The sequence below is a fragment of the Corvus hawaiiensis genome, chromosome 16 (assembly GCF_020740725.1).
Source record: "Corvus hawaiiensis isolate bCorHaw1 chromosome 16, bCorHaw1.pri.cur, whole genome shotgun sequence".
NCBI lineage: Eukaryota > Metazoa > Chordata > Aves > Passeriformes > Corvidae > Corvus > Corvus hawaiiensis.
The window spans coordinates 5,910,856-5,938,789 of record NC_063228.1 but is presented as its reverse complement, the minus strand read 5'-3'; the positions used below and the strand labels follow the sequence as shown (position 1 = coordinate 5,938,789).

At 48.4% G+C, this 27,934-nt stretch overlaps 1 protein-coding gene across 1 annotated transcript; it reads left to right on the top strand.

Moving 5' to 3' along the window:
• Positions 1–232: 232 nt before the first annotated feature.
• Positions 233–24,124, top strand: FBXL18 (F-box and leucine rich repeat protein 18). The gene is made up of 5 exons (XM_048320797.1): positions 233–327; positions 957–1,157; positions 2,024–3,564; positions 6,221–6,439; positions 18,270–24,124. The coding sequence occupies exons 1-5, from the start codon at positions 310–312 to the stop codon at positions 18,424–18,426; spliced, it is 2,136 nt and encodes a 711-aa protein (XP_048176754.1). The 5' UTR covers positions 233–309; the 3' UTR covers positions 18,427–24,124.
• The last annotated feature ends 3,810 nt before the right edge of the window (positions 24,125–27,934 follow it).

Below are 27,934 nucleotides of genomic sequence, written 5' to 3'. Positions count from 1 at the left end.
GTTCGGTCAAAGATTAGACTCGATGATACCACAGCTCTTTTCCAATGGGAACGACCTCAGCGTTCTCTGACTCCGCGGACCCGCCACTCTCACCATGGCAGCGCCGCCCTCAAGATGGCGCCGCACCGCGGCCGCGCCGCGCTCAAGATGGCGGCGCGGGGCGGGCACTGCCGCGGAACCGGGTCATGGCCGCGCCGGAAGAGCCGTGAGGCGGCCGGGCCGGCGGCAGCGAGCCCGGGACGCGGCCGCTGCGAGCGGGGCCCGGCGAGGCGGCGGCGGCGGCTGCGGCGGGACCGTGCGGCTGCCGTCATGTTGCGCTGCGGAGAGGTGAGTCGGGGCTTGTGGGGCTCAGCTCGCCCCCCGCTTCCCCTCCGCACTGGCCCCTCGGGGCGCCGGTAACCGGGGCTGCTGCGGGGCTGAGGGAGCCGGGAGCCCTCAGGGCGGGAGCCGGGCTCGGGGGCAGGGAGGGCGGGGCCGGGACGCCGGAATCGCCCTCGCCGTGTGTCTCCGGGGGGCTCCCAGGGGCTGTGAGGTGGAGCAGCCCCGCTTCCCCTCAGGAGCTGCCCTGGCGTTAGTGCCAGTTTGGGCTGTGGTTTCGCCGTTAAGGTGTGAGTGTGTTGCACAAGAGCTGTGGGTGATGTTGGACTGCAGTGTTGGTGTGTGTCTGTATGTGTAAACAGATATATGTAGCCGTATATATATGTATATGTGCATGGTTATATAACTCTTAAGGTTATTGAAACGGGTGGAGCTTGGAGGAAGGATGTAGAAAGAGATTGCTGTGATGTATTTAGGAAAGGCTCATGGACAGTCACTTTTCCAGTTGCAAAGTAAGTGCAATGAATGGAAATGTTAGCCTATGGTGAAAGACCAAGCGAAAAGTATCATGGCTTCGTGTGAAGTTTTGCACTACCTCCATATTCTCCTTTTCTTTTTCCTCTTTTTTTTGCCTCCAGGAGGTCGTAAGTGAGGAGAGTGAGGAGGAAAGCAATGGAGTCAACTTGATGGAGTTCTCAGATGAGATCCTTCTGCACATCCTCAGCTACGTCCCTTGCACAGACCTGGTCCTGAATGTTAGGAGAACCTGCAGGAAGCTTGCAACACTTTGCCTTGACAAGAGTCTAACACATACAGTTCTGCTTCAGAAGGACTATAAGGTGGGGAGAGTAGCTTGCTTCTTCTGTTAGCTGTGAGGACAAATCTGACTTCTGAAAAGCAATGCCAAACAGTAGACCTTTCCAATGTGTATGCATAAATAGATTGCTCCTGAACTCTGAAATCAAATACACAATAAGCTGTTTTATAAAAGCATTTATTTTCCAGAATGCTTTGTTAGAACAGCTGTGTGTTCCCTTAGTTATGTAAAATACTGTCAGTGAAAACTTAACTTCTCCATATTTCTGGAAGCTAAAATGAAAGTAAACATGACCTTCCATTTGTAACTGTGGTGGTGTAAAGTTACCATTTTCTCTAAGTATGTTTTCCATGTTGTGCAAAAAAATCTTGTGCATGTTGCTGCTGTCAGGCATGCAGTCAACAAAGCCAGAAATTGTGTGCATCTTATAACAAAAATAAAGCTTGGGAAGGAAGGGTGATATATTCAATGGGAACTGCATCAGCCAGTGCAGGCAAGGGGAAGCCCTTGCTGCTCATTTCCAAAAGAGGAAACCGAAAGAAGAAGAATGGAAACATTCTTCTTTTGAGTTTCTGCACATAGCCAGTTCTGCTGAAATAGCTTTGCTGGTAGAAAATGGAGTTGGTTTTCCCTTCCACTCTCAGCTGCTGAACAGACTATAATGTAGAACGCAGAAGGAAAAGGAAGTGTGATCTTAAGAGTCCAAAGCATGGCAGACTGAGCTGCCAGCAGTGTGATAATTCTTAGGCTGTGCTGCCATCCCCAAACCTTTGGATGAGCCATGTAATCCAAGTGCCAGCCACTCTTATCCCAATCTCCAGCTGGGAAACCGAGACAGTGCCCACCTTTGCTGTATATCTCACTGAATGTGGTTTTGTTTGGGTGCAGGTAAACAAAGACAAAGTGAAGCAGCTGATGAGGGACATTGGAAAGGAGATCTACCAGCTGAACATGGCCGGGTGCTACTGGCTGCCCAGCTCCACTATCGACCACGTAACACGGTGCAAGAACCTGGTCAAGCTGAACCTGTCTGGCTGCCATGTCACCTCTCTCCGCCTCTCCAAGATGCTCTCCACGCTCCAGCACCTGCGCTCCCTGGCTATTGACGTGAACCCAGGGTTTGATGCCAGCCAGCTGAGCAGTGAGTGCAAAGCCACCCTCAGCCGTGTTTTGGAGCTGAAGCAAACCCTTTACACGCCCTCATACGGTGTTGTCCCGTGCTGCACCAGCCTTGAGAAACTGCTGCTTTACTTTGAGATCCTCGATCGCTCGCGGGAGGGGTTTATGCTCTCTGGGCAGCTGATGGTGGGTGAGAGCAACGTGCCCCATTACCAGAACCTCCGCATCTTCTATGCCAGGCTGGCTCCTGGCTACGTCAATCAGGAGGTGGTGAGGCTCTACTTGGCAGTGCTGAGTGATCGGACACCTGAGAACCTCCATGCCTTCCTCATCTCTGCCCCCGGCAGCTTTGCGGAGACGGGAGCCACCAAAAACCTCCTGGACTCCATGGCTCGAAATGTACGTCTGGATGCTTTACAACTGCCCAAAGCCTGGATTAACGGCTCTGGGCTCCTGCAACACTTGAAGTTCAACAACCCTTTCTACTTCAGCTTTAGCCGATGCACCTTATCTGGTGGGCACCTAATCCAGAGGGTCATTAATGGTGGGAAGGATCTTAAAAGCCTGACAAGTTTGAATCTCAGTGGCTGCGTTCACTGTCTGGCCCCGGAGTCCTTGTTTCGGAAAGCGGAAGATGACATTGACAGCAGCATTTTGGAAAGCCTGGTAGTGTCTTGCTGCAACCTGAGACACCTGAACCTGTCTGCAGCTCACCACCACAGTTCTGAAAGCATAGGGAACCACCTGTGCCAGCTCCTGTCCAGGCTAAAGCACCTGCTCTCTTTAGCACTACCAGTTTGCTCCATCACAGATGTTGCTGCAAGTGTGGAGAAGCCTCCCACCACACCTAATGTGGTGCCCCAAACATTTGGAAGGAAAGTTCGGATTGGGATACAGACATATCCAAGGAACTTAGGGGACCAGGCAAATCAGAAGATCGAGTCTTCAGTGTTTTGGGCTCTGATGGGAAGCCTCCGATTTTTGGAAACCTTGGAGATAATTGGGTCCAGTTTCTCCTCAGCCATGCCCCGCAACGAGCCAGCAATTCGAAACTCGTTGCCTCCCTGCGTCCGGGCACAGAGTGTGGGGGATTCAGAGGTGGCTGCCATTAGCCAATTGACTTACCTGCAGAGCCTCACCTTAGCACAGCTGCCAAATATTCTCACAGGCTCTGGGCTCATCAACATCGGGCTGCAGTGCCAGCACCTGCGGACTCTTTCCTTGGCCAACCTGGGCATGATGGGCAAGGTGGTCTATATGCCTGCTCTCACGGACATGCTGAAACACTGCAAGTGTTTGAGAGATCTCAGGTGAGGGCCTGCCCTTGAACATCTCCCATTTTGTTTGTGGATCTCCAGAAATGTGATGTGTGTTTGTTGTGGCTACTGTTAAAAGTGTTCTGGTCCAGAGTAACCTCAATGGCTTGAAAACGGGGTATTTTGCTTCCTGACTTGTGGAGAATGGGAAGGCATCACATGTTGTCCTTGAGGGCTCAGGATATGCCCTTTAACCAGGGCTTTAGGAGCAAAAAGTGCTGTGACTGCCTTCCTTTTAGATAAGGAAGAGTGTATGCTGCATATTTGGGAGTTAGCAGCTTGTCAGGGCTGGTTAAATACTACGTGCCTTTGCTGACTTTTTGACTTTGTGTACACGCACATCTCTTAAATTTCCAGGAAGGAAGAGACTCCTACACTGTCCAGATAATGGGGAGTTTTCTTTAGGTTTCCCAATGAGATATTTTTCTGCCTTGGGTTTGTATGAAAATCTCGCCTCTTTATTTTTTTATTTCTTTTCTTTATAATGTACTGAAAACATTCCAGATTTAGAGTTTGTCCTGTTGTTGTTCCTCTCCTGATAGGATTTAAAGGATCCTACCAAAGGTTTGGTCCTAAAGAGTGCAGAGAGGAGCTTCATGGTAGCCAAAATGTGCTTGTGAAGGGAAGCTGTGGTGGTTTCCTTGCATCAGTCCATATGAACACAAATGTTACAACTGTAGAGAGATGGATTTTTTCCTTTTTTTTTTCCCCCCTTAATCAGCCTCTTTCAGTGAAACTGCAGAACCTGTCAGTCCCATTGCCCCCCTTTGCTCACAAACAGGTCCAAAATGCTGTGCAGTTGGGACAGCGAGGTCACAGTTCTGTTACTGTGGCTGAAATCACTGCTTATCACCTGAGACTGCTGTTTGTGTGCCTGTTCCTGATCCACTGCAATAGTGAGGGGAGCTAGTGGGGCTAAAACAGCTCAGGAAGGTTTGAATTTTCCACCACTTCCCATTTATAACAGGAGAGGAGTGTGCTGGTCTCTCATCCAAGGGATGACAGCTGTTGGGAATTCAGTTGCTCAAGGTCTTGGGTTACATGAATGTCTCTTTAATCTTCAGGAGAGTAAATGGCCATGGAGGAACTGAGGGCTAGGGAAGGAGGTTTGGGTGTGCAGTGTTGCTTTGCTCATCCTAGGCCCTGTAGCTTCCTGAGGCTTTGAAATGGAGGCCAAGAGCGATGGAGATGGGAGGCAGCACAGAGCCTGGAATGCAGGCTGCAGCAGGGCTGTCTCCTTGTACTACATTTGGGTGGAAGCTGTCACTCTTCTTTTTTGAGTAAAGTCTAAGATTTTATATTGGCTTAAGATGGTTTTAGAAATTAGCACTTCCTCCTGATAATGCAGTTTCCTTTCGATTTGACTAATTCCCGGCTGTTTCCACCCTTTTTTCCCTTCCTAGCTTTCCAGGCAGAGGAACAAGTTTAAGGGGCTATTCCAAAGAAACATTGCCATCTAGCGAGTGAAGGGCAGCATTGCAGGTGTGGCTGGTGTGTCCCAGAGATTCACCTGGAAACCTGGATCCTGGAGATTCTGTGCTTTTTGTCCTAAATTTACAGTGCCCCAATAATGATGTTGAAAAATTAAAGGTTTCCCATTCTCCTAATATGAATTTTTGCTTATTACCGAAAGTGCTGATAATGCTCTTAGGATCTCTTCAGGCAATGCCACCCGACAGCAGTCGCAGACTGAGGCTGAAACAGAATTTATCAATTAACAGGATTAAGCTGCTGAGATACCCCTGCATATTACAAAGCCTATGCAGAGATTATCCAGATCAGGTTGGGCCCGACAGCTTGTTATCACCTAATGGATTAACCTTCTTGGAGCTCTTGGCTTTCCTGACCCAATGACTGAGATTCCCAAGTGCTCTGAAGCCCAGTAGTAAATCTGCACTAAGCAGATGAACTCTCCTGGTGGCATGGGCCCCAAGCAGGTTCAGCTCCCAGCAGGCTGGTTTCTGTGAGGGAATCACCCACTTATGCTGCTGGTTAAAACACAGATCCCTTGTTGGCCAGGTATGGCTTCACCATGTCATTTTGTTGTCCCCCTGGGTCGCTGCGATTGAAGATCCTGTCTCTCTTCCCTGGGCCAGGTGTTTAAGGAAAAGGTTGAGTTGATGGTAGTTGTTCTTCCTGTGGGAGAGCTGTAGCTCTGATCCTTTGCCAGGGCTGGTTGTGGTCACTGTGTTGGCCCCAGTTCTGCATCACTCTTTGTGCACTGTGTGTTTTTCATGCCTGTTTCTCCCCAGGCAGTAAACTGAAGATATGACCAGTTTGGGCAGTGTTTGTACACTGGAGCAGAAGGTGCCCAAATCCACATCACCTGCTTGGTAGATGTCAGGTAGCAGAATCCAGGCTGTGCTTGTAAGACCAGAATGGATCTACTGCTTAGATCCAAGGCTTGTCTTACCCACCATACTTCATGGGAAGCTTGCAAAACTGGGGTTACTCCAGGGTTACTCCCTGGGGGCACCAGAATTCTGCAGTTTAGGGCCTTTCTGCCTATTTGTGCCCTTGTCCTTCAGGGTTGGAGGCACTGCTTGATCCGTTTGCCAGCCCCCCCATGAATGTGCTGTGTCTTTCCCTCTTGTCTGAGATTGTCCCAGGCATGAATTGCCCATTGATTTGTTTTTGTTTATTCCTGCAGGCTGGAACAGCCATACTTCTGTGCAGGCGCCCAGTTCTTCCAGGCACTGAGTCACTGCTCCTCTCTCCAGCGGCTTTGCATCGTCTCCCGGAGCGGGACTCTGCAGTCTGACGCAGTGATGTCATTCATGGCCAACTGCCTTGAGGTCATCATGTGCCACATGTTTATGGGAGAATCTCTTACCGTTTGCAAAAATCTCCAGCAGTCCATTGTCCGGAGGTGAGTGCGGAAAGGGGTGGATGTGGGATTTCTGGAGCTTTTGAAGATTTATCTCCATTTCCTTGCTTGCCAAGGTTTATATGGCTTAGAGCTCTTGTTCCAAGGAGCTAATAGGTAATGTGTAACTGTTTGGCACATAAGCCAGCCTCTTACTTTAATGAGAGTGAATCAGTGCAATATTCGAAGGTATTATATGAATTTTTGATTCCATTCCCACCCATGTTCTCTGTGGTTCCATTGGCCGAGTTGAAGTTCTGGATGCAAAGCTCCATCATAAATCAAATGACACTTTTTGTGTAAACAAAACATCTGCCGACATTTTAAGTACTGAGAGATTTGACCTTGAAGCTTTCCTCCTTTCCCACAAGTGACTAAGATAATTCTCTGTCCTCTAATCACTTGTAAATGTCACTTACTGATAATCCCCTGGCAGCGCAATTCAAAGCCTTTAAAGGGTTGTTGTGAAGGGTTTTTTCTTCGGAGGGTGCGTGAGGGGGGAGAATTGGTACAAAATGCCTTTGCACGTTTGGCAGTTCTTAAATGCATTTTGCTTGGCCCCTTGCAGCGTTCTGAGGCTCACGTGGTGGGAAACGTTTGTGTGTGAGCCGTGAACTGCATTTGAAAAGAGAGCTTTTAATTACGCTTGGCATTTGGAAATCTTCTAATAATGGCAGTCATCTTACAAAATATTTCCCATGCAGCAGACTTTCCATTATTATCTTTTTTTCTAGAAGGCTATTTCCCCGCCTTCAGTCTGTTTTCTTTGTCACCTACTGTTGCTGTGCCCTGTTAAGCTCTAATAAAAATTTCAAATCACACGGCATTATTAGTGCATCCTAAAGGGTGCTCCTCCCTCCCAGCCTTCCTCCAGCTTCAAACTGACTTATTACACTTGGCTTGTTTCCGTGGATCAAATCCAGAGAAGGCTGTGACTATATTAGCTCCCTACCAAACTGCTCCTGAGATTGTTCCTGCCTCTGAAAGCCTCTGTGTCCTTCTGGGATAGGGATTGTTGGAAACAACTGAGTGAATTCCTTGTGATGCGACAAGGATTCTTTGAGTTTGTTTTACACAGGGCTTCATATCTGTAAAAACGTTTCTGGGTTGATTTCAGTTGTGCTTTTGGGATCCTTAGAAAGAGCTAAAAATCCCCAGTTCCTGTTTTTTATTTTCCCTCCCTTCTGAGGTGCCGTTGCAGCACTGCCCAAAATTTTAATGTCCACTTACTGAGCAGAAATACACCATTCTGCAGTCTTTTCTCTCTCTTTTTCTCTGTCATGGACTTGATTCTCACTACATTCTCTACCTCTATAGTCTAAACCCTGGGAACTTTCCAAAGAGCAGCTGATGCCTCGTGGAAATGTTAAAAACTATTTTTATATTTAGCGACAGTTCTGGCTGTCAAACTTATTTTCTTCTTTTGTAATTTATTAATAGAGACGCTTGTATGAAAACAGGGTTTTTTGAATGTTGGGTTTTGGGGGTTTTTTTCTGAAGAGAGCATCTGCTCCCACTGCAAATTCTACACCTGAAGTCATAATCCTCTGTGACATTGTAATTGGTGGCTCTGGAAACGATTTTGATGTCACGTAAGATTATGACTTCAGGAGGAGGATAAGCAGTGGGAGCAGATGCTCTCCTAAGCAACAACGATCCCGTTCTCATGCAACTGTCTCTAGTAATAAAACGGAAGGAACAAAATACAGAAAACGATGTGTAAGCAAAGCCTGGAGTCTTCCACGAGCCATCAGCAAGTCTTTAACCACGTGACTTCTCCAGAGATCCCATTATCATCCTTGCACAAATGTGCCTTGGGATGGGGTCAGGAATTGACTTTCTCTTTACTGCATTTTGTCTGCTACTCCAAGGCAGAGGGATGTGCAGTAAAATCTGTGCGTGAGCTTAAACCTGTGGGTAAGGCTCCAATTCACACAGCATGGCTTCCTCTAAAAGCATGCTGCTGGTGACTCTTTAATCCAAGTTTTACATCAGGCAGCAAGCTGGAAGTTATCTATCCTTGTGCTAGAATGAAATGAGGTGATTGATGCTTATTTTTTTCCATTTGCTTGGAATGTGTGTGGATGCTTCGTGTGAAACATGGAGAGTGGGTGGGAAGGAGGAGGTGAAAGGAGGGACCTTGAGGCTTTGTTTGCTCCCTTTCTTGAGCTGGGGCAATCGATCCATATTCCTCAGGTCCCACTGAGGGTCAGAGTTCCTGTTTTAGGGCTATGGTGGTGGTGTTTAGGCTGAGAGATGGCTTTGAACAGCAAGATGGGGCCAAAGCAATTCACATTCTCCCAGTGCCTCTGAAAAAGAGAAGAAATGTGAGTGGGAATGGGAAAGACCCAGGGCTGGGCATGTATCAGGAGTTTGCTGCAGAAGGTAGAGCTGAGAGGGCTTGAAAATGTAATGTAGTGCAGGGCAGTACTTTTTCAAGTGCGGATGAACAGTAGCATTTGGGTAACAGAAGAGGCCAGAACCTATCTGGGCAAAACAGACAGGTTTCAGCTGTGGAATTGTACTGGAAGATGGTGAATATACAGGGTGTGGTGATGGGAGCTTGGGAATTAAATCTGCTGCATCACAGCAATGGCTTAAAGCCTGAACTGCTTCTCAAACTCTCCTTTTTTACTGTAAAAGGAGGTTAGTGTTACGTATTTCTGTTCCACTGGCCTGAAAAGAGAGTTGTTCTCATGTCTCTGAGTCTTGTGACAGCTTTGAACCAGGCCCTGTGGTGTCCAGCTTTCTGGTGAGCAGTTTCTGGTTGAAGTTTACTGCTATTTGGGACAAACTAATTCGTGTATTTGAGTCATTAAAAGCCTCTGATTCAGTTCTGGCTCTTTTGCAATGAAACACAATAAGCAGAACAGGGCTCATCTGGAGCCTCATCAGCAAACAGGAGGCTTGCAAGGGCAAGGTCTCCTCTGAGCTGTAGAGAAGACTGTAAAGATTGTTTCCCTCTGGGCAGATAAATCATTGCAGTATTTTTCTTTATTCTTTTCCCCTCAGTGTGAACGGGAGGGGTGAGCTCCTTTATGTTTCAGGGAGATACTCTGCACATAAGAAGTGCGTAGTGGTTAGAGTGGGAGATGTGGCTTGAGTGATCCATATTCACTTCCCTGATCTTCCACTGGTTTCACATGTGATGGTGGTCTTGTCTCAGTTTCTGTGTAAATTGACATTTTTTTCCCCATCACATGGTGCTCAGCTGCTGCCACACTTCACGTAGCAGCAGATCCAATGAAAACAATGTTTTCCGTTTTATGCTGGACCCAAACTTTGCTGGAGTGCTCAGCTCCAAGCACGTGTTGTCACTGTTTAAATAACTCCTCTGTTCAAACCACTGAAGCATTAATTCCACAAACACTAAAATACCACAATTTGAGGGCATGTGGTTGTAGGTTCAGGCGTGACCCCAGACCTGCTGCTGTGCCAAGAGGCTTCTTTGCAGAACAGGTAAATCTGCTTCGCCCTTTTGGGCTGAGCTGCTGTGCTGAGATTGTTTCTAAATTCCTGCACAGACCCGTGTGTCCAAAGGCAGGTCCAAGGGGATGAGCCTTTCAGGAGCTTTCCCAAGCTTTTCCACAATGTTATTTTGTGGAAGAGTCAGTAGATGGAGCTGTGACCCATGGAAGGTCTCACCATTTACCAACGGGCTGCACACCAAATAATCGTATTTATATGCGTGTATGTCTCTGCCCCAAAAATCCTTCGGGCAAGGAATTTGGATGACTTCAGGCTTGCACAGCTACATGGTGTGGGTAGTGGGCACTTCACAAATGTGCAGGAGAAGTTGCTTTCTTGGTGAAGTTCGCCATCAGAAAACAGGCTGGACGAGGGGATGGGAAATGCTTCAGCAAATATCCCCTTGGCTTCAAGGACAGATTTTTATTTTCCACTGTGTGCCTTTAGAGTTTTGTCGGTTTTAGCTGAAGTGTTTAGATAGCTCCTATCATTGTAGTGATTTCAAGGACTCTACAACACCAGACAATACAAGCCAGTGAAAAGTCCTTGCAAAAACACCTTGGAAAAAGATCAAGAAAGCTACAATAAAATAAAAACAAACAAACAAAAAACCCCCAAAGCAAAACAAAAAACCATCTGAGAACACAGCATCGTTAGGGATTCTTCATGAAGAAGGGGGAAAGTGTCAAGGCGTAGAGGCAAGCTGTGATTTATAGAAATAGAACCCAAGGGAGAAACCGTGGTGCAGCTGGAGTGTGTTTTGGGGTGCTGGGTGGGCAGCTGGGCTCAGCTCTTCACGTCTCCCAAAAGTGCTGTTGTAAATTCCTGGAGTCTGGGAGCTGTTAGGAGGTGGTGCAGAGGGCTCGGCTGCCTGGGCTCATGGAGCAGCATCCCCCAGCGTGTAGGGTCAGAGTGAGGACATGGCAGTTCCCTCCTAAGCTCTCTGCCCCTGTTCCCCAGCCACACTGGTACCTCTCTCCAGCAAATGGCTTTGCAAAGCACCTGAGCAACTCAGCACTGGTGAGGCCCCACCTCCAATCCTGGGTTCACTTCCAGGCCCATCACTTAAAGAAGGACACTGAGGGGTTGGAGTGTGTCCAGAGAAGGGAACAGAGCTGGGGAAGGGTCTGGAGCACAAGTCCATGAGGAGAAGTTGAAGGAGCTGAGCGTGTTTAGCCTGGAGTAAAAGAGGCTCGGGGGAACCTTCTGGCTCTCCACAACTCCCTGACAGGAGGGTGCAGCCAGGGGGATGTTGGGCTCTGCTCTCAGGGAACAAGGGGCAGGACAAGAGGAAATGGCCTCAAGTTGTGCCAGGGAAGGTTTAGGTTGGATATTAGGAATGATTTCTTCACCAAAGGGTTGTCAAGCATTGGCACAGTCTGCCCAGGGCCGTGCTGGAGTCTCCATCCCTGGAGGGATTTAAAAGCCATGAGGATGTGGCACTTGGGGACATGGGTCAGTGGTGACCGTGGCAGTGCTGCGGGAATGGTTGGGCTTGGTCTTAGGGGGCTTTTCCACCCTAAACAATTCCGTGATTCTGTGACTCAGGTCACTCTTAGATTAACCAGTGCTGGAAAGTTCAGAGAATTTTTCTCATTTAGGACAATCTCACTGTTCTGGGGATCTAAACTCAGAGAAACACAAACTTACCCTGCCTTGTGCCCATATCAGGTATGAGCACTGCTTGGTTTGAAGTGACTTTCATTATAAGGTTCCTGCCACTTTCTAGGAAGAGCTTTCAGTCTGAATTAGATCCTCCTGTTCAGTCTTCTGTAGCATTACCTAAATTTCCCCATGCTTGTTATTGTCCTTTTTTAATGTGAAACTCTTGGCTGGATCTTCCCTTTTTCTTAAACTGCTGATTCCAGTGGCCCTGTGTGGCTGTGAGAGCTGTGAGCTTGCAGAAGGGATGAAGCAGCCTCCTGGGATTCAGTTGCAGAAACAGGGCTTCCAGGTGGGACGACAAGGCTGAAAATGAGTATTTGGAAAGTGCTGAGCGAGCCAGTCCCTCTCCTGGCATTTAGCACAGGACTGAGCTATCACAGATGAATTTTTGCTCACCCCAGGACTAAATATTCCCCCTTGCCCTGGATATCCCTGAAACGTTCTGCTTGCCTGGATTCTCATTGTGGTCTCAGCCTCAGAAAATCCCTTCTGGGGCTCTCTTTTACTGTTAGAGGGGGTGGAGGGGGCTGGAGGGGCAGTAGGCGACTGTAAGATCATCTTTGAATTCAGCCGAGTCCTGCAGTGTCACTCCCACGCTGCCCACCCGACTGCTGCAGTCCTATTGACACTGCAAAAAGCTGCTGTGAGCACCTAGGGCTTATTCAAGATTTTCAAGCTGGTTTTACATCCCTTCAGCACCTTCTCTTCCTTGTGACCTTGAAGAAGTCCCTGTCTGTACACTGCTGGTTTTCCTGGTCCCAGAGCTGCCGGCAGTGGCTGCTGATCCCACCCCACCAGCCCCATCGTGCTGAGGGCTCCGGCCCTGCACAAGTGGGATTGCAGAGGACTTAATGTATCACCAGGCTGGTGTAGTGAATCATTAGCATCCTGCTCAAGCTTTCATTGTCTGTTTCATTTCCTGCTCTTGGAAACCCCTGAATCATTCTGTCACAGACTGAATAACAAACTGCATCCTTGTCGGCTTGCGTTGCCCAAGGATTCCTTGGCGGGCTTGTCGAAGGTTGAATGCATGAGGTGTGGCCCAGACACCTTGCTTCCACCAGGGATGTTGTTTATGGGTGGGTTTAAATACTTTACAAGCCAGCAGGGCTTGTGGGACCATCCCCAGTTTGCCATATTAATTTATCTTCTTTTGGGGGTACTCATAAACCCCCTTCTTTAAATGCATTCCTGTGGCTGACCCAAATGGCTCGTTCTAACTGCCAGCTCATGTGTTTTGAAAGGAATTCAGTTCTGAAACCTTCCTCAGCGGGCCGATTGGTTTGTGCATGAAATAACTTTCAAGGATTGTCCTCTCTCTCTTGGCTGAGAAATAATATTGGAATAGCACTGTCGTGCTTTCTCTTCATGAGGGTGTAAAAGGATGAACGGAAGCATTAACTGCAGCTTTAAAGCATTTCCATAGTAAAATAAATCTAATTGAGCAGTTATTGCAGTAGCTTTTTAATTTGTGGAAGAGATTAGGAAATAACTTTCAGCTTGCTCTGGCAGAGCACTCCCCTAGGACGTGTCCTGGGCGCTCTGGCATCGCTCTTTGGGTTCTTATTCCCTCCCCCTCTAATTGTCCGGTCACATTTGAGTGATGCAGAGTTCAGCTGGCAAAATAATGTAGGAACCTCAGTCTGCAGGCGTGTTTGATACAAACCTCAGTTCACAGGAGAAGTAGCAGAGTGCCATTCATGCCTTACAGGGAAACCACAGCAGAGAGATGTAATTTGCCTCGGCTCAGGATGAGTCTGATGTGTTATTGCTGCTTCCCTGTGGCTCAATGCAGTGGCAGAGGAAGAAGCTGCGTTGAAGATAATGGGAGGGTTGGCAATGATGTGTGTGAGTGATTTTCAGAGTCCCATCTACACCCCTTGGTCTCAGGTTGGAGACTGTAGTGATGGGACTTAGTGTGGGAAAATCAGCAGCTTTGGGAGAATGTTGGTTTGTCCACATAGACATGAAGGGATGGAAGACACCCCTAAAGGAAAACACTTTATAGCAAAAATATCTCATTGTTTGGAGTTAAGAGCAGCCAGAGGAATCTGAACAGCTTTCCTTGGGAACTTTTCAAGTCCGTTTCTGAGGTTTGGAAACGAAGTCTGCTCAGCCCTGGCATTCTGGCGGGGCTGGAAGAGAGAGTGGCACTAAAGAATGGATCTGCTTTAGAGTCGGTGTGGGGAAGCTTTGGATCCCCCTGAGAGGCTTCTGAAAGATGAGTGGGAGGCAAAGGTTCTCCCTGCTCCCAGGGGAAGGGGCCTGGGAGAATCCCACCTGCAGTTTCTTTGGCGAGACCAAATCTTCTTTGGAAGGTGCTCTGGAGAAGCTTCTTTGGCAGTCACTGTAAGCAAGGAGAGCTTTGCAGCTCCCTGGTACTGAGGTCAGGGCATGGCCAGTGAAACAAATCTTAAGTGTTTGCCTGGCCTTCCCTGAGAAGATGAGAAAAGTGTGTGTGTGTTGGGTCATGCTGCTGCCTGCTGCTCCAGCTTGTCCTGGCACTTCCTCCATTCCACCGTGCCATGCTTCAGGAAGGGAGTTTCCAGGCTGGCTCAGGTATGCTGGCTGAAGCTTTCAAGACAGATGCCGCACTTGAACTTCGAGGTGTGAGCAAGTCGTCCAGTGAAAACAGGCTGTGCCTGGCAGAGGATTAACAGGGCTTTGTGCGTGTAGGTGGGAGAGCTGCATACCGGATAAAAAGTGAGTTGGTCTGAAACTTCTGCTCTTGAGAAACTTGCAGCTCTCCAAAAACAGCATCAGCCTGTGGGGAAGGTTAAAACGTAGAGGGGAGAAGGTGTGTGACTGCAGCAGAGACTGGTTTGCATTTGTAAAAGTTGTGCCTACCAGAGTCCACATCTGCTCTGTCCCCGCTGTGCTCTGTTCCCCCAAATCAAACTTCTCGTTTCCTTCCTTCCCCTCCTTCTCTAGAGCTTCTTTTTCCATGAGCTCAGCTGGGTTTGTGGAGGTCAGAGATCTGCCCTTGATCCACTCCTGATACACTGTATTTCCTCACTTTATCTGCTGTGTGCTGCTTTTGTTGGCAGTGCTTAATTATCCCACCTTGCCTGCCCTCGGTCCTGCTTGCCAGCTTCTGTGAAGTGGGATGTGCTGAAATGTCTGATTGGCTTAGGGCTTTCCTTGGGTTTCTCTGGAAATCTCAAGGGGGAAGTACATTCTTCAGCCCCAAATACTGCCTTATCCTTTCCTTACAAGTAAAGAAGGTAAGTTTGAGCAGCACCTAGTGCAGAGAGCTGTCACCTTCCAGGGTCTGTGGTGCAGAGGGTTTCAGGGCGGGTATAATCCATCCTTCCAGGCTGGCTGGTGAGATTCCCTATGGCTTTGGGCTACCCTTTGGATCTATCAGCAGGTGGAATCTCCTGGGGACTCACTGTACTCTCTGTAGAGGCATGTCAATGTTTGCCAGGAGATAACTGCATTCCTGGGAGGGACTCTTTCGTCTTGCTAAAATCGAGGAAATCTGATCAAAGTGCAGCCTTGCTTTAGACTTTTTCTCTTTCTTTTTGACTTTGTCCCTGACCTACATATTGGATGCTGCCACAGTGGTTGGAAGTAATTGAGAGCATAGTGTTAGGCTATTTACCAAGCTGTTCACTTGAAAATAACCTTACTGTGTCCAGTCCACACCTGTTCTGGGATAATTCTGGAGACAAATAGCAAAGCATCCTTAACCCTTTCATCCACATACAACCAGTTCAAGATTTAAGAGCAGAGAGACGCTGTACCTCTGCTGATGCCAGGAGGAATTTGTGACACAGGGTGTGCTTCACTGTTCTTTTCCCAGCTCCATGGATGATTCCAACCAGCTGCTGAGGCCAGGTCTGCTCTGTGTCCACATCCACATGAGGACACTTCAGAAACCTTATGGAAATTCCCGCTGGGTGGTTGTTGGTTTGGTGTTGATGCTGCTGGACCAGAGGTTATGCTGGAAAATATAAGTGGGGGGGGAGGTGTTTTCTTTGTTATCCCAGTGGTTGTTTCTGATTAAAGGATCTGTTTTGAAGGGGCTGCTAGTCAGTTGCCTAGAAAACTTGCTTTCATTTAATTAATCATGATGAGTTTAGTCTGGAGGTTTTGTAGGAGAGAGCAGGCAAGCATATCTTTGGCTTTTCTCCCTTGGAGAGAAAAAAAAAAAAAAGCAGGGCTTCATGTCTGAAACTGCAGCTCTTTTGTCTCCCCAGGTCAACATCCTTCTCTGTCCTTCGGGTTTTAATTTTACAAGCCATGCGTTTGCAGAGGTGGATGGAGTTTGAAGTCCATCCAGGTGTGGAATGAGGAAAGAACCCTCAAGAAGATTACAGGAGCTGTTCTGCAACTCATTAACTCACTCTCTTCCCCTTCTTGTTATCTCCTCCCCATGCCTGGGGCCTTTCGAACTAGTGCTCTAAGTGCCTCTCACTTAATCTAGCCCACCTGGACAGGTGTATGAAGAAAGGAATTGCCTTCCGGGGAAGGACTAAAGGAGCATAGATTGCAGAGGGAGGCTGCTTTTGGGAACTGCTAATCCCAGTTTAACATTATGACAGCTGCTCGTTAAAATCAGGGTGTTTTTAACAGGCAGTTAAAGGAGAGGCTTTGCACGCACATTTAGCTGAGAATAATAGTGAACCATGTGCATTTGATTTTTTTTTTTTTTTCTTAAATCACGCAAATTGTACATGGAAAGAATTCTCCGGCGTCAACTTGCTGGGGTATGGAATTTACAAGGTTTGCAGTAACATACAGTTTCCTGTTGGGGGGGGGGGAGAAAATTACAAAGGTTTCTTTTTTTTCTCTTATTTTAAGATCAAGTTCAAGCCCCTGGTATAAAACCAGCCTCCTTAGGAGGGACACTTACTGCGTCGGGGTTTTTCACTTGTCTCGGTGGCAGTTCATCATGTAAACTTGTCTGGGTTCTTGTTTTTATAGCTACATGTAAAGGCTGCTTATAAACTACAATTTTGTACATGGTGAGGAGGCAGCACTCAGGTCCAATTTGGGAGAGTCTATATACAAAGAAGGAAGCAGAGGTTTCTTTCCCGTGGGGGAATGGCAGTTTCTTCCTTGCTGAACTTGAGTAAACTTGGTCGATTAACATGATTTTCTCTGCAGGACTGTGGTGTTGGATAAGAAACATGAAGAGCTGAGGCAGAGCAGGGACTATCAAAGAGACATTTGACTGTATTTTATGTGATTTCACTGCAGACTTTACCAGCTGCCTCCCAGATCAGCAGTTATTTGCTGGTTGATTTCTTGAGGGCAGTGCTGTGGAAGTAAGAAGCTGCACAGCTCTGACACAAGTCCCCAGATCCACTCGAGGAGCCGTGTCCTTTTCTGCCAGCCCTTAGGCGTGAAGCATGAAGGGCAGGTCTGTGATGCAGAGAGATATAAAATTGCCCCAGGTAGTTCTGTTGCTGGAAATTCTTATTCCTGCAGCGACTTAGGTTCAGGCAAATTAATTCAAACCACCAAAGCTGAGCAGCTAGCCTGGGAATGGAAGTTTCTCTGCTATGTTTTTGGCAGCTCTACTCCAAATCATTTGTGGATGGGAATGTCCTTTCTGTCTCCCAGGAAGTGCCAGTCTCTTGTGTTCCTTTCTTCAGTTGGCTGTATTGCTATCTGGGATTTTCATGCGTGTTTCCAGCAGATGGATCTCCAGCCATTCCCTCTCTGACAGAAATCTGGCCATTTCAGAGCTAGAGATGAGCTGGGAATCTTCCAGTCACACACCTGTCTAAGTTTGTTGAGCAGTGAGCTTCTCTTTGGACCCAACACAGCTTGGTTCAGCCTCCAGGGACTGGTGCTGCCAGCGTGACTCTGCCTCCTTGAGAGGTCCTTGTCACACCCTTCGAAGGAAATGTGTTGGTGGCAAAGGACTAAGAGTCACAAATCTTTTTCATCTTAAGGGTAATTATGTTACAGTTCCCCCCCCCCCCCCCCCCCCAGCTGTAAAAGACTGAACTCCTGTTATACTGCACTGAGTAATACTATTTCTCTTCCTCACAGGTTGCTGTCATGTAGAGCGCTTGCTGGTGGGCACTTGGGCTTTTTCTGTACGGTTCTTTCTACATGGTTTAATGGCTTTAACTTTTGCAAATCTCTTCCTTTGCTCTGCAGCCTGGATTAAAAAGAAGGCTGCAGTGTGTGAGTGTGAGCACACTTAAATGCTTATCTGCACATCTGAGCTTTCTGAACTTGCCTATGCTCTAATTGCAGAGTGTAGACTCTGCATGCAGAACAACCCAGCCTGAAGTGATAATCCCAGGCTCAGCCCCGAGGGAATGCCTGACACTGCTCTGGCCTGATTTTCCTAATGGCTCTGCAACTTGCCTCTAGTTTGCAGGTGGTTTAAATTGTTATGGCTGAGCACCTTGCCCAGCTTGGGCCAAGCTCTTGGGATCTCTGTGCGCGTCTTGATTTATTTTTTATTAATTTTTTTAAAATGTCTTCCTCCCCCCCGATTTTAGGTGTAATTTGGGCTTGTGCCAGCTTAGCAGAACTCACTGCAAAGGGGTGCAAACCCAGCCTGAACTCCCTGCTGACAGAGAGCGGGAAGACCTGGAGTTCCAGCTGCCCCTCCTGCCTCCTCTGAACAACCCTTCCTTGCCCCCATCCTGCATGATCGATACCCAGGCCATCCCCTTCTCTTGTACTGGAGAATTGGTATTTTTCCTTGGCTAATAACCTGTATCTGATTTAGTTTCCAGGCAGAACGCCCTGCATTAAATGTCGTCATTTTCCCTCTGCTTCACGAGGACTTGACAGAGGTCATCAGAGATGTCCCCATGCGGCACTTGGATGAAATTACCTTGTTTAAAAGCAGAGTGGCTGAGGAACCTCCCAATTTGTGGTGGTGACTGTCACAGCATGGAAAGGACAAGTCAGCGTGAACCCATGGAGTAGCTTCTTGCTGGCCTGGATTGCCCATCCTTGGCTCCTGGCCACCTCACTGGATGCTGTACAATCACTTTAACCAGGTGCAGTTGCAAAATAAAAAAAGCTGGTTCTTTGCAATGGGGAAACATCTACTGGATATTGCTTGCATCTGAAAATCCTGTCTCAAAGGCTTGTGGAATATGATGAGTATTTCCTTGTGGTTAATATGAATTGTTTTGTTATTTTACTGAAGTTAAAGGTAAGAGAAACTGACTTAACGATGCTCTTTCCCCTGTGTCCCCTGGTGTCTGTCCCAAGGGCCCCTGTGTACGTTGGCAGTGTGCTTTGTGGTATTGGTGGAAATCATTCTTTGCTTCGGTCTGTTTTTGGCAAAGTAGAAAGCCTAGGCCAGCTCAGAGGCACAAAAATGTGTTGCTCGATTGAAGTGCATCACATCTTTTCTATGTTACAGGTAGGCATTTGTAGTCACAGTCGTGCAGTCACAGATATTTAAAGGGTTGGGGTTTTTTTTGATTGAGAAGTACCACAAGGACTCTTTTTTTTTTTTTTTTTTTTTTTTTTTGGATAACAAATTAAGGTCATTAACACCTTGACCATGGTATGTTCCTGCTGGTGCTGTTTTCATTGGTCTGGTGGAAGAAGTTCTCAGCTCTCTTGGAAATCCTTGTCGTAGGGTAGATGGTGCCTACAGTGAATAAGTTGAGGCTCAGATCTGATTTATATGCAGTCTGTCTTGCAGTGTAGATAGGAATGTAGTGTTCCAGTTCTGTCCTTATATCCCATGCCTTGAGTTCATGCTAATTTTAGAGATGTTATGAAGTATTTTCACAGTGTGATTTCAGTCAGCTTCTCTGCTCCACAGAACTTCCTCAGGCATCAGTAGTGGTCTGGATCACTTTCATATTGCCTTATTTACTGAGCACTTTTAAAAGCATCAGACAGCTGTACCAAAAGCCAAGTTACAAGTTCCTGGAGCTACATTTCTGGGTGGCAGAGTTTTACTTGGTAGCACACCAGGTCTGTCTTCTGCAAAGCAGCTGCTGACCAGAGCTGTCGAACTTCACCCAAATCCCGAATGTGTTGAGCTCTGCTTTTCTGGGGAGGCCCAGAGTCATCCAAAGATGATGTGCCCATCTCCTTGTCAGCATTTTCTACACAAGATGCCATCTTCCCAAATGCTCTTCTGCCCTCAGTGTTCATAGAAAGCCTGGTCTGATGGGATAGATTTGAGAACAGAATGCATCTCTCAGCTTTGGAGGACTTTCTGTCCTTACTTTCCGATCAGCCACATGTGAGCCTGCCTGGAATTCTGTCCCACAGGTGTAAGTCTTGAGCCAGGCTGTGATAACCCTTGTGCTCAGAGCGGTTACAGTAAAGAGCAGGTAAGTGTTAGGCTCTGCTAGCACAGGTCTGTGCCTTGCTGAGACCAATCCCTGGTGGTTTGCTGTCTTTCCCATGTCTCCTTCCCTTCCCTTCCCTTCTCAGGACAGGGAGCCAGCACAGCCTTGGAATGCAGCTGGCAGCAGGATGGTGAGGCTAGCTCATGCTCTTCCAGGAATGCTGCAGCTGAGTTCTGAGCACTCCCCGAGTGTTTGAGGCTCTGCCTCAGTTTTGGCTCCAAGCCAGGTGAGTGTGAGGAGCTGGTTCCCTGCTCCTGCCACTGTTTTCCCTCCCACTCCCCATGAGGTCATTCTTTCTACCTCTTGTCTTGTTACTCACTTGTTTGAATCGCCCTCTCTTCTCTCCTCCTCCCTCACTTCAGTACATCAGATGTGCTTTCTGGCAGGAGCAGGAGCTGTTGCTCTGTCCAGTTCAGGACAATTCAGCTCTGCCTGGTTTTTGTCCGTGTTTCTTTCCTAGGATAACTAGTGAGGATGAGGCAGAGGGTGTTTGCAGAGCTGCTTTCTCCTCCTTGTTTGAAGCATTGGCAAAGTTGCTTTGTCCTGCTTGTACCTCTGGCCTCAGGGCAGAGGGAAGGCTGAGGGTGTGGAGGCAGCTCTCTGATGCCTTAGGGGACCTGTTTAGTCCTGTGAGGGAACGCTGATGTTTGGTATGAGTGAGGGTATTCCCACCCTCAGCAGGGATTTCCCCTCCATAAACACTCTGTGGCATCAGCAAGAGCTTGGCAGTGCTGCCAACTCACCTCTTCCTATTCCTCCGGAAAACCTGGATTGGGGGACAGTTGTGTGCAGAAACCAGCTGTTGCTTGATTGTGGTGTTAAACCTTTGCTCTTGGGGTTGCAGTCACCTGATGGAACATGCTGTACACTTGGCTTGGCACATCCATATCCACCTGCCTCGTGTCCTGCTGGATGGGAGCAGCAGCCAGGGATGTTTTACAGCGCCGTCATTCTGTTGCCAGGGATATGATGTTCAGGCATCTGTATTCATGCAAGTGGGTCACAAGTCCTGATGATGCTACCAGTTACATCCAGGGCTAGGAAAGGTCACCCACAGGTGATAAAGGTAGCATCCCAAATAATGATAAAGACCTAAAAATCTCCTTCCACCCCCAGCTCCCCAGCTCTGGGCCAGTGCTTGATGTCTCTACTACAAATCCTCTTATGGTGAGTGAGAATTTCCGCTGCTTTTGCACTCCAGGCAGGATTCACCAGATGTTAATAATGTGCTTATTTTCTCTAAGTGCTATTTTGGCATCGGTGTTAATTACAATTTATATTCTGCAACATTTACACTGAGAAAAGAACCCACCCTAATAGTCCCCAATTGGCAGAGCTGGGCTATTAAACACAGCTCCATATGTTCTGAGCGGAGCAGTGGATGGGACTCGGAGCCCACTCAGCGCTCAGGCTCGGGCAGGCAGCTGTAGAGGAGGAGAGTGGAGCAGGGAGAGGGGTGTTCTGCTCCTGGATTTTATTTAATATGAAATCCCCCCTCCCTCTGTCCCCTTATCTCCAGAAATCTCCCTCCCGCTATCTGTGAGCATCTAACGAGGTGATCTCTGAGCCTGCTGATGCTGCTGTCCATAGTGTAAAACAAATGAATTCAATTCCAGAAGGTGCCCTTCTCACAGGGAGTGCCTCTGCAGGATCCCAGTCCCTGCTGGCGTATTCCTTGCTGCCTTCCAAAGCAGACCTCCAATCTTTGGGAACTGCAGCAGAAATCTTTGCTTTGACCACCACCAAGGTGTCTGTGGTTCTGTGGGAGAAGGATATTCTGGGACAGGTGCTGGTTTTGTGTAAAACTCGACATTGTTCACTGCTCTGCTCATGTCCTAAGTCTTGTTTGGCAAAGTGGCACTTGGTTCCTGCAGGCTGGGAGGGTCTGGAGTGACCCTGGTGTGGGGAATTCGGGCAGGCTAAGCCGTCTGTGTTCCCATAGGTTTCTCAGGAGTGTAGGTTAAAGGATTGCTTCCTCAGCTGTTTGCAAAGCTGATTTCATGGTGTCTTTAGGAAATGGCAGTGTATCCACTGCTCTGTTTGGAGAAGGGGCTGTGTGGTAATTGTCTCTCCTTCAGGAGGGCTCTGACTGTGGTTGCTTGTTTGTCAGGGAGAAGGAGAAGATGGGAGTGAGAGGAGGCAGGGCAGGATGCAGTCATGGATCTCACTCTGGAAGCCAGACACACCTCATGAGGCTTGGCCTGTTTCCTCACTTATGGAGAGAGAGGAGACTCCCTGGATGCTGAATATTCCCCTCCAGGTGAGGTGTGCTCCCTGGAGAGCAGAGGGCAGACCTGGGACTGGTGTGGGCTGAGAGCAGCAGAGCCACAACCCCACTCACTCTAATTCCCATCACTGCCTCCTCCTTTGCCAGGCGTGTGGGATCCCGGGGAGCAGAGCAGGACCTGTCCCCTCACGTTAATGTTCAGAGCTGTGACAGTCCTGGGACGATGGACAGGTATGTGGGACCATCCATGTGAGGTGCTGGGTGCTTTCTCCCAGCTTTTTTAGGATAGGTCCATAGAAATGTGGGACTTCCCCACTGGTGGAATGAACCAGTGCAGAAGGCTTGTTTCACTTGACTAACGGAGATGCAATTCCCTCTTGGCTGGTTCCAGCAGAGTGTCCAGCCAAAGCTGGGAGAGCAGGGAGAGCAGTGCAGGAGCTGTGCTGGGTGTTGCAGAGCCCAGTCTCCTTCCACTGCAGCTCTCCTGCCTCTTTGAGATGCGCCGGCAGCCGGGGTACTCCAGCCAGAGAATCATTTCCATAGAAACCAATTGGGATGTTGTACGGGGAATAATGATTAATAGTGGAGGGATGTTGCCTCAGGCCCTTTTCATTTTTTAGGGGGCAGTGAGAGACAAACTGGGGCACAGGTAGGGGGACAGGCAGACTTGAAAACTAATGGGAACCATCTCTTCCATTAATTTCCAGGGCAGCTTCCCCTCTTCTCCTCCTACCCAGCCCCCCACTGCTGCTCCCAGCTTTCGTCAAATTTTCAAAATGGCTAACCTGGTTAGAAATAATCATAATAATAAAAAAGGATGGATGAGGTCTGACTACTAACATTGTTGCTGTTAGCAGCAGGATTTCAGCCATAAAACGTGAAGCAGGGGAGGCATTGACCTTTCCGCTGTTTAAAATGAATGGAGACATCAATATCTATTGTTTTGTGGCATTGACCTCTGATGCTCTCGGTTCGCCCTCCCCTTTCTTTTTTTTTAATTCCCCCCTGACACTCGAGGAAAGGGGTCAGTCTGTACCATCTATTGATCCTGATCTTACTTGGTGATAGGGAAATAATTAGAATTTTAAAGATCTCTGCTGCACGCTGGTGAAATACATACACAGAGGCACAGGCTAAGCCCCCGCTTGCCATGTTGTGTTCTCCCCCCTTCCTTGCAGAGATCCAAAGCTCTGAGATCTGAAGGAAGGCAGACCAATATAGGTTTAATCATGATGGGGGTTTTATTTCAGTTTTTTAAATGGTAAAGTGTAACGTTTTATGTTAATGTTGTCGGAGCCTGGCTGCCTGGTGCCTTGTTTTATTTATTCTTTTAAGTAGCCCCTTCTTTTGTGAACTTCATCTATGTACAGAGAATGTGAAATCAGGCATTGCTAATTAGCTGTATGACAATTAAGTAATGTAGCACAAAACCATTAGGACACTGGATTTGTTTTTGAAGTTTGTCCTTTGAAGTGGAAGCTGCAACTCCCTGCCCAAGGCTGCTGGGGAAAATGTTTTTCTATCAAAACTTTCTTTGAAAATAAAATGTCAGTGTAAGAGTCCCTATTTCTGTCGTCTCTCCCTCTAAACAGCAAGTGGAAATTGTTTCTCCTTGTAAAAACTGCTGGCATTGATAGAAAGGGGAATTCAGGAAAGCATTAAATGGGCAGTTGGTCTCCAAACACCCTCAGTTCTGGTAGAGATGTTACCAAAAATGCTTGTTTAGCTCTTTGAAAGGGAATGGTGCCATGTTGGGAGAGAAGACCCAGCTTACAACCCTGGAGATGGCAAAGGGAGGTGGCCCTAGTACTGGGGGTTCATCTCTGACACCCCAAGTGCCATCAGGGTGACAGCCTGGTCACAAATCCCTACAGGCTCCTGGGTTCGGGCTCCTCCGTCCGTGCGCTCGTTTGACACTTGTGTTTGCATCTGGCCCTTTGTCCTCGTAGTGAGTTGAATTCTGAATGTGCAACTTTCATGTACGCTGGTGGCATGTAAAACTTCAAATAAAGAGTGAAACATTTGGAACCAGCTCTGTCTCCTTGACTCCTGCTTCCTATTTCCCTATCAGTGTGGAGCCCAAAGCCACCTTCTCAGGAGGAACACTTGGAATTGTCAGGTGAGGTATGTGTGGGCAGGGCTGTGCCTGGGTGCAGCCCCAGTCTGCACTGGGAGTGCTGGGATGAGAACTTTTGCGGTTACAGCCCTGTTCTCTCATGTCTGAGGTTTGGGGATGCTGTTCTGTGGTGTTTGGGGCTGTGGGCTCAGCTAAAGAAGGAGCTACTTTGTGTTTAGGAAATGCTTCTTCTCCTTGGATCTCTGAGCATCACTGCTGAGCTGTGCTGCTGTGGGACAGAACATTCAGTGCCAGGTTGGATGGGGATTGGAGCAGCCTGGTCTAGTGGAAGGTTCCCTGCCCATGGCAGCAGGGTTGGAATGAGATGATCTTTGAGGTTCTTTCCAACCCAAACTGTTCTGGGATTCTGTAACCATTATGCCTGGGTAAGTGACTTTTGGTGACTCGAGGAAGGTCCATTTCTCTGAACAACCCCAGGCCGCCGCCCACCCCTCTCTCAGACCACTCCAGCCCCTGGACAGCAGACAGGACCTGCACCACTGCTTCCTAGGTGCTAAAATCAAGTGCCTGCTGAAATGGAGACTGGGATGGCCAAAATCCCATCAATGCCAGCATGACTGCTGAGCTGGGCTGGCTGAGGCTGCAGGAAGGGGAAGCTGGGATGGTGGGAATGGGCAGTATGGGCTGCTCGTGGTGAACAAAACTGCTCAGGCATTAACCTGCCCTGGCAGCAGCACTTCTGCCCTGACAGCCACGTCTGGTCCCTGGATCCTGGGGCTCTGCAGTGGTGGCTGAAAGGGCATTGCCACCCCCACTGAGGGGCTGGAGGGGAGGGGGATGGATGTGCTGGGGCCATGCAGCCCCTGGGCTCGTCTGTGTGATCAATGCTCAAGAAAATGTGCATCCTGTTGAGCTGTCTCTGTGTTGCTGTTCCTAGGGATACTGGTACACAGGGCAAGCCAGGCTTCAGCATCTTTGGGTTAAGAAAATCCACAAACACACAGGAAGAGCAGCTTGGTGGAAAACAGTGCAGCTCATGTACTCATGTGCTTAAGTCAACTCACCCCAGGTGAAGGTAGGTGAAGTAGAGAAGAGCCTCAGAATTGGGGTGTGATCAGTTTTTAAAAGGTGAGTGAGTCTGTGCAGGACTTGGGGTGGGACTGTAGGAGAGTCTCTGTGCTATGATGTCTGCCTGTAGTGATCCAAGGTTTTATTCCCAGACGGGATCATGGGCTCTCCTGTTTTTCTGTTCTGGCAGGTCTGCTCACCCAGGCATAGAGTGGAGACCCTCCTTCCATCCCTCCTGTGCTTGTTTAAGTTATGGATTTTATTGTTCCAATAACATTTATCTAAATGTGCTTTGGGGGGAGGGGGGAAGGAGATAAGGAGGGAGGAGGCTGAGGAAAAAATGTGCTTTTGGACTCTGCTAAGCCTCCATCTTACTGCTGGGACTTGCTGTGGGGTTTTGGAATTCATGATCCCAGGGGAGTACTCGGGAAATGGCTGGAGGGGTTGTGGTCAGTATGAAACACTGGTGGGGGGAAACCCGGGGATAGCCTGTGCAGAGCATCCCTCTTCCGTTTTGGTACTGATCTCCTGTCCTCTGCCAGCTTATCTCTTGGCAAGGAGGGACCTGACTCAGTTTCCAGGAAGGAGAACTGGAGTGGAGGTGTGGGAATGCTGAGGGTGCAGAGCTCAGCTTGGCACAGGGAGAGATTCTCTGTTTGGATGTCTCGGTGTGCTTCTGGGTTTGCCCTCACCTGCCCAGCCATGATGTGGGCACATGGAGCAGTGATGTCAGGGAATGGGGGCAAAAGGCCCTGGTTCTTCCACCTGCTGGGACATTCTCTGGGAGGTCTCCAGGAATGGAGAGGCAGGAGGAGAAGTCCCCTGGGTCTGTGCTCCAAGTGCAACTTCACCGCCTGGGTCAATTTGGGAGCAGTTTGTACATCCCTGGCTCCAAGGTGGAGGCAGGGGAAAAAGGAGTGTGGAGGAGGGAGGCCAAACTGCTTCAGCTCCTGGAGGCTGAAGGATGTCTGTGGCCACAGGATGCAGCTGACAATTTCCAAGGTGCTAATTTTGGGCTTGGTACTTCCCAGCCCCAGAGCTGGCCTCTCCCTGGGGCTGGCAGGTGAGGCAGAGGTGGAGGATACCTGCACTGCACGAGGGAGAACCGGTGTGTGAGCGAGGTTCTGACCATGGGGAGAAGTGGAAAATCTTGGGAAGGACCAGGAGGAGAGGAGAAATGATGGTGTCAGGGCATGGATGAGCCATAGCCCTGATTCAGTCCCCGTGATCCAGCCCTTTCTGTGCTTTTTGATTACCATCAGAGTGGACTCCAGGGTCCCATTCCCATTTTCACTCTGCTTGAATTTGGTTTTTGGTGTGGTGGTGAAGCCTTGCATGGTGAGAGAGACCCATGGTGAGTGGAGAAGAGAAGGAAAAGGATTAGCTTTCTTTTTCCTAGGAAATGCAAATGGATGGAGCAATATTTCTGAACAAACAAGTCTCTCCTCCCTGTCTCCTGGAAGCTGCATTATCAGAGCCCCATCACTGTCCTCTCTTCTCCTTCCCCCTGATGAACAGGAATTAAAAATACAACTAATAAAACCCTTTTACTTTCTCCAGCAGGAGGAAAAAAAAAAGCGAAGCAGCCTTGAAAATGCTAAAGGACATAAAGGGCATTCATGAAAGGGTTGGATGGTGGTTATTGCAGCAGGGGGAAAAACATTATTTCACTGTGCAGATAAAAGGAAGTGGAAAAGCAGCATATTTATAGCTGGGGAGCCTGGATTCCTTGTTAAGCCGCTATTATCAAATTAATGTCAAAATGCATCAAACAGGCACGAGTGTTCTGGGCCCCTTATGCAAAGTGCTTGCAAATTGGTTACAAATACATTTGTTTACAGGGGACGAGGCAGGAGCGAGCTAATTAGTCATTGTAGCAGGGCTGTTTTGTGTCTTTTCTTTTTTTAACATTTTTTTTGGCAATTACACAAACAAGCTGTTTTGAAGTATAAATACACACTGCATTACAGCCCCTTTAAAGGGGAATCAAATGGGAATCGTGGGATGCAGAGGGCTTGGTGTGAGTGGTGTGGAGCATCGTGGTGGAGCATCATTCTCTCCTCCCTGGATGCAGTTGCACACACTGGGCACTCGGCTCTGGGATGTGGTATGGAAACCCATCCCTGGGCATCAGGAGGATGAGATGTGGGTGGAAAGGGAACAACTTGGTTTTTGCGTCCTCTGAGGGGGCTGAACCCCCTCATATGAGGCACGGTGCTGTTTTCATACTGGACCTGTTAAGGTTTCAGCTGCCTACCACCATCATGGGAATTCCCTCTGGGCCTGGGATATTTTGGGGTGCTTTTGGTGTCAGCAGCAGCTGCCAGCTGGGGGTATGAAGCGTCTTGTGCCAGCTGGTGGGTACTAACATGGTTTTGGGGGATGCTTGGATGTAGAGAGCGTCCCATGGATATGTGGAGAAAGGAATCCGGTGTGAGCTCTCCCAGGTGAATGTGTCCTCAAGGCTTCTTTAACAAAACCACAGGCTGTGCCTCCAAAACCCATTAATGAGGAAGGGAAGCAGGAAAGCTTATCTGATCCTCAGTGTGGGAATGGTTGGGGAATTTGGTTGGGGGGCAGATGGAAACTTCCTGCTGCCCTGCATCTTAATACATCCCATTCTGGGAGTAAATCACACCTCTGCCACTCAGGGAAGCTGCTAATTGAATCTGCTCTGGTGGGAGAGGATAAAGCCA